This window comes from Phyllostomus discolor, chromosome 6 (assembly GCF_004126475.2).
Source record: "Phyllostomus discolor isolate MPI-MPIP mPhyDis1 chromosome 6, mPhyDis1.pri.v3, whole genome shotgun sequence".
NCBI classification, from domain to species: domain Eukaryota; kingdom Metazoa; phylum Chordata; class Mammalia; order Chiroptera; family Phyllostomidae; genus Phyllostomus; species Phyllostomus discolor.
In genome coordinates this window covers 96,483,544-96,502,365 of record NC_040908.2, presented here as the reverse complement: position 1 = coordinate 96,502,365, position 18,822 = coordinate 96,483,544, and the positions used below count along the sequence as shown (strand labels likewise).

The 18,822-nt window shown below is 37.8% G+C and overlaps 1 protein-coding gene across 1 annotated transcript in view; it reads right to left on the bottom strand.

Moving 5' to 3' along the window:
* The window catches only part of CEP57 (centrosomal protein 57), a 51,661-nt gene extending 32,971 nt beyond the window's left edge, over window positions 1–18,690 (bottom strand). The window contains exons 1-2 of the mRNA XM_028517613.2: window positions 18,389–18,690; window positions 989–1,145 (exon numbers count right to left, since the gene is read on the bottom strand). Coding sequence (XP_028373414.1) covers window positions 989–1,145; window positions 18,389–18,433 — 202 coding nt within the window. The 5' untranslated portion in view covers window positions 18,434–18,690. The remainder of the gene's footprint in view (window positions 1–988; window positions 1,146–18,388) is intronic.
* Window positions 18,691–18,822: the final 132 nt, after the last annotated feature.

Here is an 18,822-nt window from a genome sequence, read left to right as displayed (position 1 = left end):
TGTTTCATGTCTTCCACACTGGCAAAACATTTCTCTTTGAGCAAGTTTTCACCCAGGTAAACAAACAAACAAAAAAGCCACTCAGGGTAAGTTTGGGTGAATAGGGAGGGTGAGGTGTGAGTGTATGCCATCTTTGGTCAAACACTGCTAAACACTCAGCGTGGCATGGGCAGGTGTGCTCCTAAATCACCCATCATGGAAATGGGCAAACATGTTGAGTCTTAAAAAAAAATAAATAAAAATCCACTGAAACTGAATGTGGTCTCTCACACCACCACTAGCCGGTAAACTGACACAGAAGGGTTCCTAGAACATTCACCTAGTAGGGAAGCCTATACCACAAGGGGCCTGCCCGCCAGAAGATAATTCCAGTGTATTTTTTAGGTCCCCTCTCATACTGTGTCTTAAAGATGATGATAAGGAAAATGTTAATTAATTTAATGGCTAATAAAACAACTGATAAAATGCTATTTATCAGAATATGGTAGTTAAAGACTGGCAATTCTGAGAAATAACAAAAGTTACATAACATTCAAACAACTTAATGTAGGTTTAAAATGCTAAAAACAAACAACTAAGCCCACTGTGGAATACAAGTAGTTAAGTTTTAGTAAATTCTTGTTTTTTTTTTTAAAGGCCAAAATAAAATAACCAAGCAACAGAGTTCTAGCAGGTACACAAGGTCTAAGAATTAGATATTAAAGCTTCTGTTACAATAGTTCATCTAGTTCTGATCTTTACATCTATGTAAAAAAAACTTTTAAAATAAAAGTTCAGAGAAAAACAAATTATTAGGGAATAAAGTAAGAATTACGATGTTTAACAACCAGTCAAGAAAGAAATTTTAAAAGGCATTATATTTCGAGGAGGTTAAAAACAGGACAGGGGAAACATAAATTAAAAATAAATGGAAGATACAATTAAGAATTTTTAAGCAGTGGGTAAACAGAAACACACAAAAAACATCTATTTTGCTAGTCTCTACTACCTCTGCTGTTGCTTTCTGGATAGGCTAGTGTTGGCTTATTTGGGGAGCGTCGTAGATCACAGTTAAGGAAAGGTTTATCAGGTGGATATACTACATATGGAGATGAGGAATGGCGAACCACATTTCCATTAGCCCTTGATGGTTCAGCTAAGATGTTCTGAAAAATAAAAATACAGAAATTACCTTTCAAAATTTTAAACGCCAATAGCATATAAATATGTTTGTATGAATGCTCATGACTGAGAACTGGACTGTTCATATGTTCCACTGGTAGAGACAAAAACAAAGAGTCCACTGATCATATATGACAGAATTCAATCATTACTTTAAAATACTAAAACTCTGAATGTGTTTCACATTTGTATTAAGTACAGCTATATGCCAGATACTATACAAAGGAGACAATGTTCACACAACTTGAATACAAATGCTGCACAAAAAACTTAGATATGACACAATGAATTTTATTTTAAAAATATTTACTGTAAAGCATGCATTCAGAAAAGTAAATACTTTTTACGGTACCAGAAATTGTTACAAATTGACCAAATTAATCTCTCCAACTAAATACTTCATGAATATTTATTAAATGTCCAAAACTCTATAATTTACATAAAGAAAATAAGACACAGTTCTTGCCTCAAAAACTTTACATTTATCAGGGGGGAAAAGGAGAAACAAAGAAAACATTAAAGCTTGTTAAACACCTAAACATAAAAGTTTATTTCCACACATACACGTTCAGTCGTAAATGGGAGTTACGTTCCACGTGATATTTTCAGTGCAGGTGACACTAACTGTGGAGCTCTGTTTGCTATTGGTAACTTTCTGTTGGTAGAGAGACCTCAAGTGGGGGAAGCAATGCAGACACTGATAGCTAAGGGGGATGATATGACTGCTAGCTGCTCAAAATTCTCAGACATTCATTTTTCTTATTCAAGCAGTCACAGCAATCTAGGTTCCCAACTCCTGCCTTTGAAGAACTATGACTATTGATAAAGCACCAGAAGAATGTTTCCAGGAAAGCGCAAAAGAATATGAATATTTACAATAATAGTAAACAACCTCCTTGTATAAACAAAGGCCATCAAAATAACCACATTGTATCTAAATCTTACAAAAAATCAAAGACTATTTTTGTGTTAAAAACCATGCAATTTTTCAGTGGACTTAAGAAAGCAAATGCAACATACACATTATGGGGCAAAGGAGGAAAAGAGCTTGGAAGGGGTGGGAGTAAGTTTCAAAAGTGGTAAATCAGTATCAGGTCTACTGTGAAAAATGTGTTGACATGCAACAAGGACTAATAGTTAACATTTTCCCAAGCTTTTTAGCAAATTCACATCAGATTTTTTGGTGGCTAGAAATCAGGGTGAGTTTTCAATTCTTAAAATAACTACTAGGGCTCTGCGCATTGAGCGCCAGCCTGTGAACTGAAAGGTACTGGTTCAATTCCTGGTCAGGGCACAGGCCTGGATTGCGAGCTGGGTACAAGAGGCAACTGATAGATGTATCTCTCACACATTCACGTTTTTCTCCATTTCTTTCTCCTTCCCTCCCCTTCTCTCTAAGAATAAAATCTAAAAAAAAACAAAAAACAAACAAACCCTGTCAAACTGCATTTAAGGAAAAAATATATGTATAAATATATATTTATATACATATATAAACACACATACAAAATATTGCAAAGCTCTTACAAAGCACTATACATTATCACATAGCAATTTTAAATATGATTCTTCACAGTATATTTTAGGTCTTCATACAACCTACTAGAATCTTATGTCACAATGGTTAGGAAATATTCCTTATTAATAGATTTATGAACCTAAGTTACCTGCAAATTTTCTTACAAATTTCAAAACAATTTTTGTTAGAATTATGGAACACTGCACAGATATTAACAGGACTATGATAATTTACCAAAAACAAAACAATGAAAACAAGCTGACCTCATTAAATTCACTGCTTGCTAGCTCCTATAAAATAGTTCAAGATTTGTCCAAAAATTGTTACGTATGTTATCAAAATACTGCTTGGGTTGGGCCAGCAGACAAATTATACAAAGTCTTTTTATATAAAAATGCAAGTTTTAATGAGATAAGTTTTTTTTGAAAATCAATCCTAAACGTATTCTGTTTTCTAAGCCAGCTGACTCATTTTGAATGTCAAAGTTTAATCAATGAAAATCATTGTTATTAAGAATGTGTTGGGTCAACATTCTCATTCTTGCCAGCAGTCTGAAGCAAAGAATACATAAATACATAAATCAACCAAAAGCGAAAGGAAGACAGAAAATAAAATGGCTTTGCAAAAATTATTTACAATAACTATTTTGAAATAAAATGAAAACGAGATGTAAAGCTAACAAGTCTTACTTATATGCACAAAACATGTCTATTAAAATAGTAATGGATATGCCACGGCCAGTGTGGCTCAGCTGGTTGGACCATTGTCCTGTAAACCGAAAGGATCGATTCCCAGTCAGGGTACATGCCTAGGTTGCAGGTTTGGTCTCTGGTTGGGGCACAGGAGAGGCAACTGATCCATGTTTCTCTGACATTGATATTTCTCTCCCTCTCCTTAAATCAGTAAGCATGACCTCAGGTGAGGATAAAAAAAAAATAGTAAAGGATAAAATGTGATATACATATACAGAAATATTATTAGACTTTAAAGGGGGAAAGTCCCATCACATGCAACATAATGGATAAATCTGAAGTACATTATAATTAGTGAAGTAAATCAATCCCCAAAAGACAAATATTTTACAATTCCACTTACATGAGGTCTTTAAGGTAGTTAAATTCATAGAAACAGAAAAGTAGAATCTTGGTTACCAGGGACTGAAGGAGGTTGCAAATGGTAGTTGTTTAATAAATAAAGAGTTTCAATTTTAAAAGATGAAAAAGTTCTGAAGATCCGTTTCACAATAAGGTGAATACACTTAACACTAAACTATACATTTAAAAATGGTTATGATGGTAAAGATTAAGTAAACACCTAAGGCTAATAAAAATGTATTAAGCATTTTTAATAGCCAGGTCTTTCTGTGAGAAAACAATGGAGAAACAGTTATAAACTTCCAGGAGTAGAGTAGTATTTTTTTTTAAGAGTTCTAGTATACTCTCCCTGTTTCAAAAAAAAAAAAAAGGAAAAGGAGGTTCAAGAAAGTTGACTTGCCTTATGTGGAGACTTGCCTATTATATCCACCCCTGCAACCTCCCTTGCAGAATCAGGGGAATCACATTCTATGTGATTAAATGAACAATTAACTAGTTCTTAAGACAACTCATCAATCTATCTACACTATACATAGATTGTTCTCACTCTGCCTTTCCTCCCATGAAACAAGGAGAGAGCTTTGTGTCATGAACCTGTCTCCATTACCTATTCAAAATCTTGGTTGCTATACAACTCCTCTCCCTCTGGGTGCCATCTAGTTCTCCCTACCAGATCAGTCACATTGCTATTAAGAACAAGAAGAGAAAAAAGAAAAAGAAAATAAAGGAGAAGAAAAAAATCAAAGGGATGGGAAGAGAAGGGAGAAAGAAGTTTCTGAACTTAAGCACTCCCCTCTAGTTCCTGTTTCATTCCTCAGCTTTAATAAAAGTCCTTCAAAGTAACAGTAACTGCTTCAACCTCTTAATAACCCCTCCTTCTTAACTCTTCCAATCAGACTTGAATCTTTGTCAATTTGGAGAAACAGCTCTTAAGGTCACCAGTATCATCAGAAATGATACAGATCACCTCACTTTAGTAAATGGAACCACACTCTTTTGGTTTTCCTCCTAATACAGGCCCCTCCCTCAGAATCTCCTTGCTCCTTTCTTTTTCCTCTTTCTAATTCTGGAGTTCCCCAATGCTTAGTACTTCCTCCACCTCTTCTTATTTTCACCTACAGGGTTTCCTTTCATGATCTCACCTTCTTTCAGGACTTTGAAGAGCCTTTCCTAAAAACTTTCAAGTTGGAATACTGTTTCCAGAGCTTTCCCACTTGAACTCTATATTCAAATCAAACTGCTCCCTCATTCCCACTAGGATGTCAATATGGGCACTCCAACTTGTCTATAACCAAATTCCTGAATCTACTCCTGTTAGGTTGGAGTCATTCAAGAAACCAAATGGACACAGTGAGCCAAGGAGCGGGGTTTATTAGCAGGGAATAATGGGGGAAGTAGAGCCAACCGAGGTTGGGGAACCAACCAAGGGAGGTTAGGGAGCCAACCAAGGGAGGTTAAGACTCACTCAGTTGTCTTAGTGCAGGGTTTTTAAGGGCAAAAACCTACAAAGGGTAACTGGTTGGGGTGTCAGAGTCTGATTGGCTAAAGCTGGTTGCTGTTTCTGCTGACCACTGATCCTGATACATCTTGTCAGGTTACAGTTGCATTCTGTTATGCTAGAGAGGCTGACCCCAGACCCCAACCTTAGCCGAGCATTTGTTTGTCCTGGGTAGGGTCGGCAGGCAGTTTCTCCAGTACAGTTTCCCGCCTGGTGATTTTCCATTCCTCCCAGGCCTCCCTAGGTCTGTCAACTCCGCAAACCTGCTCCTCTTCCAGCATACCACAGTAATTGACACCACCATTTATCCAGTTGCTCAGGCCAAAACCTGTGAATGGAGGCATTTTTCATACATTCCACATCCAGTCTCTCAGTAAATTTCGTTGGGTTTCTGTCAGAATATATCAAGAAATTCTCCAACTTCTCATCAATTCCACTACTATTACCCTAGTTGGCACCACTGTGACTGGACTAACAGATTAGCATCCTGTGAACTCTTGTCTGCATCCCCTTAGTCTGTTCTCCAATAGTAGTCCTTATGACTCTTTTTAAAAAGTAAATTAATTCAAGTTATACCCCTAAACAAAACCTTCCAGTAACTTTCCATTACAGAAAAAAATCTAAAATTCTTATCATGGTTTATAAGGCCGCACATAATTTCACCCAGGCTAACCCTGACCTCATTCCCTATCTCTCTCTCCCCACACTACTACCACCATTTCCCAGCCACACTAACTTTTGATTTCTAGAATGCATAGTACACTCCATTTTCACTTGCTAAATTCATGACGCCTGGAAAGCTCCCTTCCTCATGCCATTGAGTAATCTGTGCAAAAGTCTGTGAGGCTTTCTCTGACTACCGTATCTAAATTAGTGCCTTTCTGTCACTCAATCTCCCTACTCTGTTAAAAAAAAAAATACTTATCCCTACCTGGTACATTTATTATCTATATATCCTGTGGAATAATAAAAAATATATTTGGTTTCTGTCCCGGTTCCTGACAGATTTAAAATCTCTGGAAATTTCTTAAGTGATAGCAGTGTCTTTGTTATGCTAATAGTAGCCCCCCCACCCCACCTTAGATAGCTGTAGGATGAGGGGTGGTAGCCAGAAAAACCAAACAGGCGATGTAAGCCAGAAATGTCAGCCCCACACCCAGACCTCAGAAGAAGGAAGATGAACTATCCATTGAGTTCAGTCACCAGTGGCCAGTGGTTTAACCAGTGATGCCTACATAATGAAGCCTCCATAAAAACTATTGCACAATGAGATTCCAAGAGCGTCCCGATTGATCATGAAAACCCCTTTACATCTTGCCCTAAGTCTCTACCTGTGTCTGAATTGTGTCTTTCATTAAAAAGCTGTAATGGTAAGTATACTGATTTCCTGAGTTCTGAGAGTCATTCTGGCAAGTGATTAACTGTGAGGGAAGAGTTATGTAACTCCTTAATCTGCAGATGGTTGTGCAGAAGTGTAGGTACCTTCAGGACATCTGGGACATAGAGCTGACAAATGAAGTGAAAGCAGCCATGTGAAACCTAATCCCTTAACTTGTGGGGTCTGCACTATCTCCAGGAAGTTACTGTCATAAGTGCATAAGTGAAATGAATTGTTGGGCACCTAGTTGGCATAGGAACTGATGTGAGAAAAGCACAGTCATCCCCAATAGAGTTTGAGTTCTAATAAAGACACTCTATAAATATGTTTGAGAAATCTGTTCAATGCAAAACAGAAAAAAAAATACTGTTTTAAAGTTGAATTATCCTATTCAATAAAATTACTATAACCCACTAAAAAGCAATAAAAGCTTTTGGTTTCCTTTGTATCAAAAAACACACAACACAACTGTCATAGGAAGGAGAGTTAACAGCAGACTTGAAACTGCTTTCCTTGGAAATGTCTGCTTACAAGGTTGCTTCTTGGCTACTATCTGGAAACTTGAAATTTGGAAGGTTCCGACTACTATTACCATGAGTGTTAGGGTCCCCAAAACTAGGCCCACATTCGATAACTTGCTAGGACTCACAGGACTCAGCAGATAGTTATATTCATGGCTGTGATTTATTATAGCAAAAGGATACAAAGCAAAATCAGCAAAGGGAAAAGATGCACTGGGTGAAGTCCACAGAAAATCTGGTGCAAGCTTTCAAAATTCCTCTATAGGATGTGTGTAATTCCTCTAGCAACTAATAATGAGAACTTATGGGAAATGTAGTGTATAAAGAAGGCCCATCACACTTAGTGGCCAAGGTTTTATTGGGGGCTGGTCACATTTCTGACTATCAAAAAGAAGGCAGGTGTTCACAGGATGGAGGCATAGATAAACACTTTGCCTCCTCATAACCAAAAGAACAACAAATTTAAAAACAAAAAATAACCAGAACTGCCAGAAAATTGAACTGTATGGAAGTCCTACAACCAAGGAGTTAAAGAAGAAACATTCATCCAGGCCAGCAGGATGGGCGGAGATGGGTAGCCAGGGTGCAAAGGACTCAGGGCAAAGCAGCAGCTGGAGGACTGGAGTGGGCAAGGTGGTGGCTCACAAAGTGGGCAGTCCCACATTTGTGTGCAGATAAACCGGAAGGAACAACTGGAGAGCAGGACACACCGCAAAACCCAGGGTTCCAGCACCAGGAAGTAAAGCCTCAAAACCTCTGAATGAAAAAACCTGTGGGGGCTGAGGCAGTGGGAGAAACTCCCAGCCTCACAGGAGAATTCACTGGAGAGACTCACAGGGTTCCAGAATGTACACAAACCCACTCAACCAGGAATCAGCACCAGAAGAGTCCAATTTGCTTGCGGGTAGCAGGAGAAGTGACTAAAACCCAGCTGAGAACTGAGCAAATGCCATTATTCCCTCCTGGACCCCTCCTCCATATACAGTTCCACAACTTAGCAACTTGGGTTGCCCAAACCTGATGAACACCTAAGGCTCTGCCCCTTACTATGTAACAGGTGCACTGAGACCAAAAAAAAAAAAAAAAAAAAAAAAAGGCTCAAATGAAGGAACAGACCAAAGCTCCAGAAAAAATACAACTAAGTGATGAAGATAGCCAACCTATCAGATGCAGAGTTCAAAACATTGGTAATCAGGATGCTCACAGAAATGGTTAAATATGGTCGCAAAATAGAGGAAAAAGTGAAAGCTATGAAAATTGAAATAAAAGGTAACCGACAGTGATGGAAAGAAAACCGGGACTCAAATCAATGGTTTGGAGCAGAAGGAAGAAATAAACATTCAATCAGAACAGAATGAAGAAACAAGAATTCAAGAAAATGAGGAGAGGCTTAGAAACCTCTGGGACAACTTTAAAACATTCCAACATGTGAATCATAGGGGTGCCAGAAGGAGAACAAGAGCAAGAAATTGAAAACTTATTTGAAAACATAACGAAGGAGAACTTCCCCAATCTGGCAAAGGAAACAGACTTCCAAGAAGTCCAGGAAGCTCAGAGAGTCCAAAAAACTTGGACCCAAGGAAGCACACATTAAGTCACATCATAATATCACTACCCAAAATTAAAGATGAGGAGAGAATCTTCAAAGCAACAAGAGAAAAGGAGACAGTAAAGGAGTTCCTATAAGACTATCAGCTGATTTCTCAAAAGAAACCTTGCAGCAAGAAGGGGCTAGAAAGAAGTATTCCAAGTCATGAAAGGCAAGGACCTGCATCCAAAATTACTCTATCCAGCAAAGCTGTCATTTAAAATGGAAGGGCAGATAAAGTGCTTTCTAGACAAAGTCAAGTTAAAGGAGTTTGTCACCACCATGCTCTTATTATATGAAATGTTAAAGGGACTTATTTAAGAAAAAGAAGATCAAAAATATGAACAATAAAATGACAACAAAGTCACAACTATCAACAACCAAACCTAAAAAAGAACAAAAAAAATGAACTAAGAAAGCAACTAGAAGAACAGATTCACAGAAATAGAGATCACATGGAGGGTTATCAGTGGGGCATGGGGAGAGTTGGAGGAAAAGGTACAGAGAGTAAGAAGCATAAATGGTAGGTACAAAATAGACAGGTGGAAAGTTAAGAATAGTATGGGAAATGGAGAAGCCAAAGAACTTATATGTATGACCCATAGAGATGAACTAAGGTGGTGGAATGATTGTGGGGCAGGGTGTACAGGGTGGAGGGGAATAAAGGGAATAAAAAAAATGGGACAACTATAATAGCATAATCAATAAAATATATTAAAATTAAAAAATGAAAGCAGGTGTTTGGCATAAATCACATTGTACAAACAGCTGAGGCACAGTGAGCCACTCTTATCATTTAGGCCAGCAATATTCAACCTTTTTCATCTCATGGTCCACATAAACTTGTTACAAAAATTCTGTGACTCACCAAAAAAATTTTTTTGGCTAATGTGACAAAAAAGGTGTAATTTTAATTCTTTCACAACAGACAGCTACTGTCGAGTTTGCTGTTGCTATTTTTTAATCTGACAATCTAAGGGAAAAGAGGTCAGTGTTCCTGACTGAATAGATATTGCATGTTTACAAATTCTTGTGGCACACTGGATGAAAAATGTTAATGTAAGCTGAAGTTTTATATCAGTGTAGAAAATTATTTCCTATTAAGTTCATAGGTGCCAACCAAGAGCCAACCTTGTAAACAGACCTTTCTAAAGATAGCATTCATGTAGGATGACAGATTTCAAGTGATTTATTCTTCCTGCCTTCAATGCCATATGCCATCCAATCATGGGTACCTGAAAGCTATGGGAGGGCACAAGATCCTTCACGCAGAATGTTTATGTTCACTCTCCCCACATACACACTAAAAATAACAACCCATAAACCACAAATTTGCATTGCAGTTAACATTTTACACTTCCATTATCTGAGTTGATCCTCACAACAATCCTGACATTTAAGAAAGCATCTCCACTTTATAGTTCAGGAAGACATACTTAAATTTATTCTGGCATTTCAGATTTGTTGGCACATTGATGTGTGTGTGTGTTTTTTTAAAGCACATTCACATTTCCCTGTGATTATCACAAGAACCCTGTGAAATAAGCACAGCAAATATTATTGTTATTTGTAGGTGAAAATAACAGGCTAAGAAAACTTAAAGGCATTTGCTTAAGGTCTCATAGCTATTACATAGCCCAAGTTCAACTCCTACCTAATCCAGTACTACTTCCATGACCACAAGCACTCAATAAATATTTTCTTAACTAAAATGATATGATTCTAGGATAAACTTTCAGGGTTAAAGGCAAAATGTTTAACCTAACAACTTTCTTTCTGGTAGTTTTAGTTGTTAGGGCAAACTGTACTTAGGAATACTTATGATTCAAATATTTACTTAACAAATATGTTAAGTGTAAAGTATGATTTAAAATGCATATTTGCCTTCTTTTCAAAGAATGTGTGACATGGCACATAGAAGTTTAAATACAATTTAGTAAACCATACCCAACTCTATAGAAGAGACAAAACAATATGATCAAGGTGGGGTTATTCCAGGTAAGACTATGCAAACATGATAACATCTTTTAATGCAATCCACCCCATTAAAGTGAAAATACATATGATCCTCAAAAAATGCAAAAAAAGCATTCAATAAAATTCAAGAACTATTATTAAAGAACTACTTTCTTATGATAAGAGATACTATCCTCCAAAAAGCAATATATTTAATGGTGCAGATTTTAAAACATTCCTTTTTAAATTCAGAAACAAGACAAAGATTTATAAGACAACTCTAGTCAATGTTGTACTGCATTTCCTAGCCTTCCCGTTAAGATAATGGAAAAAAAAACAAACAAACCACATGTTAAGATTGAAAAAGAAGACTCCAAATTTCAGATTATGGTCATCTAAATAGAAAACACCGAAGAATCCCCAAACATTTAGCATTAAGAGTTTAGGAAAGTTGGTAAGTAAAATTAATATAAAAGAATCAATAATACTTCTATATTCCAGTTAGAAAATGCAACTTTTGAACACTAGAAATAAATTTAATAAATGAAGTCCAAGACCTGAAATTTTAAAATTGTACTGAAAAATGTTCCAAAAAACTGGACTGACATAACATGTTCATATAGAATGCTCAATATCCTAAAGACATCAGTTGTTTCTAAACTGAACTTGAAATTTCAATCAAAAATTCCAATAGCAAATGCAATACCTATTAAAGTACCAATGGCTTATTTCACAGACATAGAACACTTCAAAAATTTATACAGAACCATAAATGACTCTGAATAGCTCCTGCAATTTTGAGAAAGAAGAGTAAAGTAGGAGGGATCACAATACCTGACACTAAACTATACTACAAGGCCACTGTAATCAAAACAGCCTGGTACTGGTATAAAAACAGGCACATGGACCAATGGAACAGAACAGAGAGCCCAGAAATAAACCCAAGTTTCCACAGTCAATTAATATTTGACAAAGGGGGCAGCAACATAAAATGGATTAAAAATAGCCTCTTCAACAAATGGTGTTGGGAGAACTGGACAGCTACATGCAAAAAAATGAAACTCGAGCACCAACTTACACCTTATACAAAAATAAATTCAAGGTGGATAAAAGACTTAAATATAAACCGTGACACCATTAAAGTCCTAGAAGAGAACGTAGGTAGGAAAATCTCAGATATTTCACGCAGAAACTTTTTTACTGTCATGTCTCCTAGAGCAAGGGACATACAGGAAAGAATAAACAAATGGGACCTCATCAAAATTAAAAGCTTTTGCACAGCTAAGGAAAACAGTACCAAAATAAAAAGAGAACCAACTGTATGGGAAAACATATTTGCCAATGATACCTCAGACAAGGGTTTAATCTCCAAAATATATAAAGAACTTACACGACTCCACTCTAAGAAGACAAGTAACCCAATTAAAAAATGGGCAAAGGACTTGAACAGACGCTTCTCCAAGGACACACAGAAAATCCAAAGACACGTGAAACGATGTTCAATATTGCTAGCTATCAGAGAGATGCAAATTAAAACCACAATAAGATACCACTTCACACCAGTCAAATGGCTATCATAAACAAAGCAACAAACAACAGGTGTTGGAGAGGTTGTGGAGAAAAGGGGACCCTAGTGCATGTTGGTGGGACTGCAGACTGGTACAACCACTATGGAAAGCAGTATGGAACTTCCTCAGAAAACTAAAAATGGATCTGCCTTTTGACCTGGCAATGCCACTGCTGGGATTATATCCTAAGAACACTAAAACACCAATACAAAAGAACCTTTGCACCCCGATGTTCATAGCAGCACCATTTACAATAGCCAAGTGCTGGAAGCAACCTAGATGCCCATCAGTAAATGAATGGTTCAAAAAACTATGGTACATTTACACAATGGAATTCTATGCAGCAGAAAGAAAGAAGGAGCTCCTACCCTTTGCAACAGCTTGGATGGAGCTGGAAAGCATTATGCTAAGCGAAATAAGCCAGGCAGTGAAAGACAAATACCATATGATCTCACCTTTAACAGGAACCTAAACAACAAAACAAAGAAACAAGCAAAATATAAGCAAAGACACTGAAATAGAGGACACTGACAGTGACCAGAGGGGAGAGAAGAGGGAATTTCAGGGGAGAATGGGAAGGGTTTACAGGAACAAATTTAAAGGACACATGGACAAAAACTAGGGGGAGGGTGGTAATGGGAGGGAAGTGTGGAGGGTTGGGTAGGTGAGCTGGAATGGGAGTAAAAGGGAGAAAACTGTACTTGAACAATGATTAAAATAAAAAAATAGAAAAAAAGAGAAACAATTTATACTACCAAAAAAAATTTCCAATAGCAGACTCTAGAATTTCTATTGAAGAACAGCAAAGGACCAAGTATAGTTACCATTTCTGTTGAGGATGAAGGAAGGCAGTTACTCTCTCTGACAAATAAAAGGCGAATCATTAAGATAGTGACTACAGAGAAGGAGAGAAAAATACAACGAGAGAAAGAACCTATAACATAGCCATCACACAAGGCAATTAATATACTGACAGCTAAAATTGCATACTGGGGAAAGGATGAGTTAGCAGCCTAGTAATGCTAGAACAATTAGGGATCTTAAATGAAAACATTAAACTGGATCCCTAACTCACAGCACACAAATTTCAAGCAAATCAAGGACTTAGAAGGCCCTAACTTTAAAATTTGTACAGAAAAATATAGAAGAATACCACTAAGGCTTTGGCTGTAAAGAAGAATTTCTTAACCAAAAGCGCAAATCACAAAAAGATTAAAGATTTTTACATTAAAATTAATAACTCCTATTAAACAAAGGGTATTATAAAAAGACAAGCCAAAGAGTATATTTCAAAAACTGTTAACAGACAAGGATTAATATCCAGGATACATACAGAATGACTGTGAGAATGACTAAATAAGAAAAGACAAACCAATTTAAAATTGGCAAAAGATGAGAACAGGCATTTCATAAAAAAAATGCACAAAAGACTAGCAAAGTTATGGGAAAAAGATGCATCTTCACCAATGATCAGGGAAGCACAGATGAGAAGAACAGGATACCACATTTCACAATCACTTCTTCGGAAAAAATTTTAAATTGAACAATACTATCTGTTAAAGAGGATATGGATTTAAGGGTACAGACTGTTGGTAGGAATGTACACTGATTGTTTTGGAAAACAATTCAGCATTACCAAGTAAAACCAAGTTGCACATACTCTACAACCCAGCAATTTCACTCAAAGGTATATTTGCTAAATTTACTATTTTTTTCCTCTCACCATCCTCTTAAAAAAAAAAAAAAAAGCGTCCCGAGTCACTAAACATTCCATAACCCACTAGTGAGTTACAAGTGGCAGCCCACCTACAGTTTGGGGGCAAAAAAATCACTGTTGTAGACCTGTTCCTTTCAAACTTTTTTGTCTTGGGATTCATCTGCATTCCTGAAAATTACTGAAGACCCCATAGAGCTTTTGCTTATGTGGGTTATATCTATTGACACTTATCATATTAAAAATTAAAGTGAGAATGTTTTAAGGTATTCATGAATTAAAAAATAAATCCATGTTATCAAATGTAATTTTTGAGTAAAAAATACCTATATCATCTTTAAAAAGTAAAAAAGTAGCACTGTTTTAGATTTTTGCAAATCTCTTTCACTCTTGGCTTAAAAGGGTGCTGGATTCTTACATTTGCTTCTGCATTCACTGTTGGGTGTGTATTCATTGATGTGTGTAAATAAAATCTGGTCTCTCACCAAGTGGTTGGGTGAGGAAGAATATGGTAGATCCCCTGAGAAGGTCTCAGGGACCCCATCAACCCAAAAGGTCTTCAGAGCACTCTTTGAGAACTGTTGCTCTAGAGAAATTTTTGCACATGTGGAACAAACAGGGATGACCACAACAGAATTGTTTACAATAGCTAGCAAACAAATTAATGAAAAACACACCCTAAAAACCAAAGCCCATCAAGATATTATACTACAGAGTGTGAATTAAAGAGGGGGTATGTAGTAAATCTGACAAGCTACTAAGGGACACATGACGAGCCTGGCAAGTTCACTGACCAAGAACAATCACATAAAATGGTCTGGTCATAAATTCCTAACTGCACAGGATGTAGCAGGTAGTTCATCCCAAATCTTCAGCTTCCAAAGTAAAGATCAATCATCACTTCAAGTGAGCTCTGTCCATTGTCCTTACACATTTAGGATGACACAGCTTTAGGCACAACAGCAAGCAGAGAACACCAGGCCACAGAACCCCTCATTGTTATCTTGTTCCCTGCATACCATCTACCTCTATGTACTGTACACTAATTATTAATTATCCTGTACCCACCAATGTAAAAATGTTTCTCTAGTTTGCTTTTTATCCAATCCTAGAGATTTCCCCTGCTTTGCCTTCTCCACCTCCTTAATCTACCACTATATGGATTTCATATAATCCTTCTTACAGCTTCTCCTTTGATTCTAAGGTATGGGATAGGCCGCAGAACTGCCATTCTCAGGAGCATATTCTCAATTCATTGAGATTTTGCTTCTGGAAATGCCCTCAAAATTTTGGCTCAAACAAGCCCATATAAAAAAGAACTTTTCTATAGGTTGAGATTTCTTTTGTCAAAAACAGAAATATAAAAGTAACCTTAATGTTTCTGTGCCTCATTTTGCTCATTTGGAAATGGAACTACAAATGCCAACCTCATAAAATTATTAAAGATTAAACGAGCTATGAAAAGTATTTAAAACATAAAAGCCACACAGTACTAATAACTATTACATATTTTTATACTCTCATAATGTATAATACTCACATAATGTATACTCACATAATGTAATGTGGTGCATGTGAAAGAAGTAGGAAGATTCAAAAAGGGGCATAAAAGTATTCATTTTATTCTCAAAAACACATTTTTTATATTTTTAATGTTATAAAATCTGACATATTCATAGAACATTTTAAAGAGAAAAATATGGAACAGGCTGGCTAAAGAGCCAGAGAGGCCAATTAGATTAGCTTATAAATTAAGCCGAAAGTGTCCTAAGTGCTGACCATGGTTACTAGGAAAATAAAAAAGGACTAACAAGACTATGCTGCCTGTACTTCTATTTAATATTATGCACAATCGTCGTTTTCCTGCTGCTCTCAGCTAGTAAACTGACCCAGAGCACTCACTCAATAAACATTACTGTTACTTGCTGTTATTCTTGCAGTGAAGGACCACTTAAAAGAATTCAAATGTATCATCTACTTCCACAGTGTTCACCTTTGAGATTTATATGGTAGCTGCTTCCTAAAGACTGTGTTATTTGTGAATCTGCCTGTTAAAAATACTTGCCTGATTAAAAAAAAAAAAAGAGCTCCATGCTGGGGTTATCAATGTTAATATGAATTGTTGATGCTCCTGAAATATGAGTATGAGCAGCCTTCTAAGTTCACGTAATTTTAGAAGGTCTTTTTGTATATTTCATGGTCATCTATTTAAGCTAAAATGCTTTATAAATTCTGTAGTAAATGCCAGCCTTATTTCTGACATGACAGTTTAAGGGTTTAAGCAGGGCCATTTCTTCTGATAAACGAAATTTAGTCATTTTTGTTTTGAGACATAGTGACTTCTAAATTAGACATTCTGATATAACAGGTCAAGGTAATTAAGAAGGTTGGTTAAGCTTTGATTTGTAAAGGGTTCTAGATACTCTTAGTGTATTTTTGCTACTTATAATCTACTTAAAGCTCAGCTTAGCATATAAAATCTACATGCTTTCCTATTAAACACTGAGATTTCTGACAAGGCTACCTTTAAGACTAAGGGTTGACCACATTCCAATAGCACTGCTCAGCTGGATGTCCTTGACAGAGTGTAGTTCATCATTTACAGGCATACCTTATTTTACTGTGCTTTGCTTTACTGCACTTCAGAGATGAGTATTTGCTTTTGCTTTTGGTTTTGTTTTTCAAACTGAAAGACCCTCCTTCAACAAAAAGATGACTTGTTTTATTGCAATGGTCTGGAACCAAACTCGCAGTATCTCTGAGGTATGTCTGTATAAAAGTATTCTTTACTCAGCCTCTCAGTGCTGTTTTGAGAGCAGTGAAAGCCCTCTTGTCCCAATTAAGTTTAACCACAAACTTTATATAATCACATCCATCTACTTACTGACACTTCTAATGTCTAGTGGTTCCTCTTTTACATTCCCTTTTACTGATCTAATTCCTGATTGAATTCCAACCGCTTCAGTCATTTATTTCTCCTTAATCTTCCCTAACCCCACTGCATGCAAACTTGTTACTTCCATTATGCTGAAACCCTGAAGGTTATTTCTGGCCTCATTAATAACACAGATCCTAACAATAGTCACCAAAAACTGAAACTGAGAAAAAAATCTGTCTATCCAGTTGACCTCTCTTTTTTAACATTCCCTAAACACTTTCCATTAGTCTCCATAACTTTACGCTGATATTCTCCTTCTTCCTTTACTATCCCCCTTTTTTCACGTTTTTTTTTTTTTTGCCTACTTTAATAATTTATCTAAATACAACTCTACCCCATTATCTCTGCTCATCCCAAATTGTTTCAAGTTTACTGAAAGGATCTACCGTCCTGGCACACACCCCAAATGCCGGTGGTGCCTTTTTCTCTTTCCTGATCTTGTGACAAGCATTTAGAATTCTTTCATCATCCAGCCTTCTCCATCCTCTCGTATAGGAAAATTGTCTGTAGCCTACCTAAGCACTGCTAATCACTCTCACTTAGGCTATTCCAGTATAGAAGTATTTATCAACCTTTTCTGTGTAGTCATCTAATGAGTGCAGTTTTTCTTCAGTGCTTTGCTCCTTAGAGCAGAGATTCTATCCTACGTGTAATTTTAGAGCCTAAAAAAGAATGTGGGCACTCAGTATTTGCTAATAGAGATAACGGCTCTATTGTGGGGCTCCTCACGTTTACTGCTTATCTGCATTATTCCCAAAGTGTCTGTTTCCAAACTGCTAGGCGTTAACATTCCAACGCGACAAATATTAATGACTTAACTGGCTGGTGGCCCTCTGGAGGTAAAAACAATAATTAAGATCAGCTCCTCGTGTCGCTTCTCTAAACGGCATTTACACGTGGCAGTCTGTAATAAGGTGGGAAGTAGGAGGCGCGAGCTCTGGGTAGGATAAGCACAGAACAAAGTTCCTTGGGAAGATGGGAAGGGTAGGAACTGCACTCAAAGGAGTCACTTAAGCAAGGGCAGGTAGACACTCCAGACTGCGGACTATTCAATAGCTGCCAATTAGGCCGACCGAGGTGCCTACCTGGTTTGGGCAAGATTCCTAGAGGGGCCGTTACACCCACGTGACCAAAGGAGCACTGTTTTCGTAATCCAGGGCGTGGGTGCAGTCAACCCAGTGGGTCGTCGCAATGTTCGGTAACCTGGGCTGTTAGCAAGGCTAAAAGGTGAAGGGGGCGTGGGAGTTAGAGACCCACTAGGCCTGTTTCTATGGTAAGGTGCAGCCTCGATAGAGAAGCAGTGGACGCCGGGGTACCTTGGGACGCTCTAGGCGCCCAACGCCGTTCCCCGAACTGAGGTGAGACGCCACGCCGAAAGCACTCTGGAGAATGAGGAAAAGCAAAGAGGCGCCAACACAGACCTGGACCTATTCGAATGTCAGCCGCTTCTTACCGAGAACTGAGAACCAGAAGTCGCAGAGACCGATGCTGCCGCCATCTTCCTGTCTGCCCAGTGGACCTCCGCAGCCCAGGAGCGGTCCGGTTCTGGTGCTCTTTTTCCAGATTCGGGAGCCGCCCACTAGGGGCGACCCTAAGCCGCGCCCCAGATGGAAAGGGCTAACGAGCCGGTGCGGGGTCCAGAAACCCCTAACACACACTCCCAGGGACGCCCACGCTCAAAGCGCACGCGAGAAGGGCTACTCTACCCAACGAACGTTTGGATCAGCCAATCAAAAAGGCGGACATCTTCCGGTATAGGAGCGAATCCGCCTCTTCCCTCGGTGACGTCACAAGGTAGCGCGTAGCGGAGAACGGAGACCCGGTAAGGGAAGGCGCTACCATACAACTCTGAGAGGATTCTATTGAGGGGCGGGCCTTCTTAAAAAG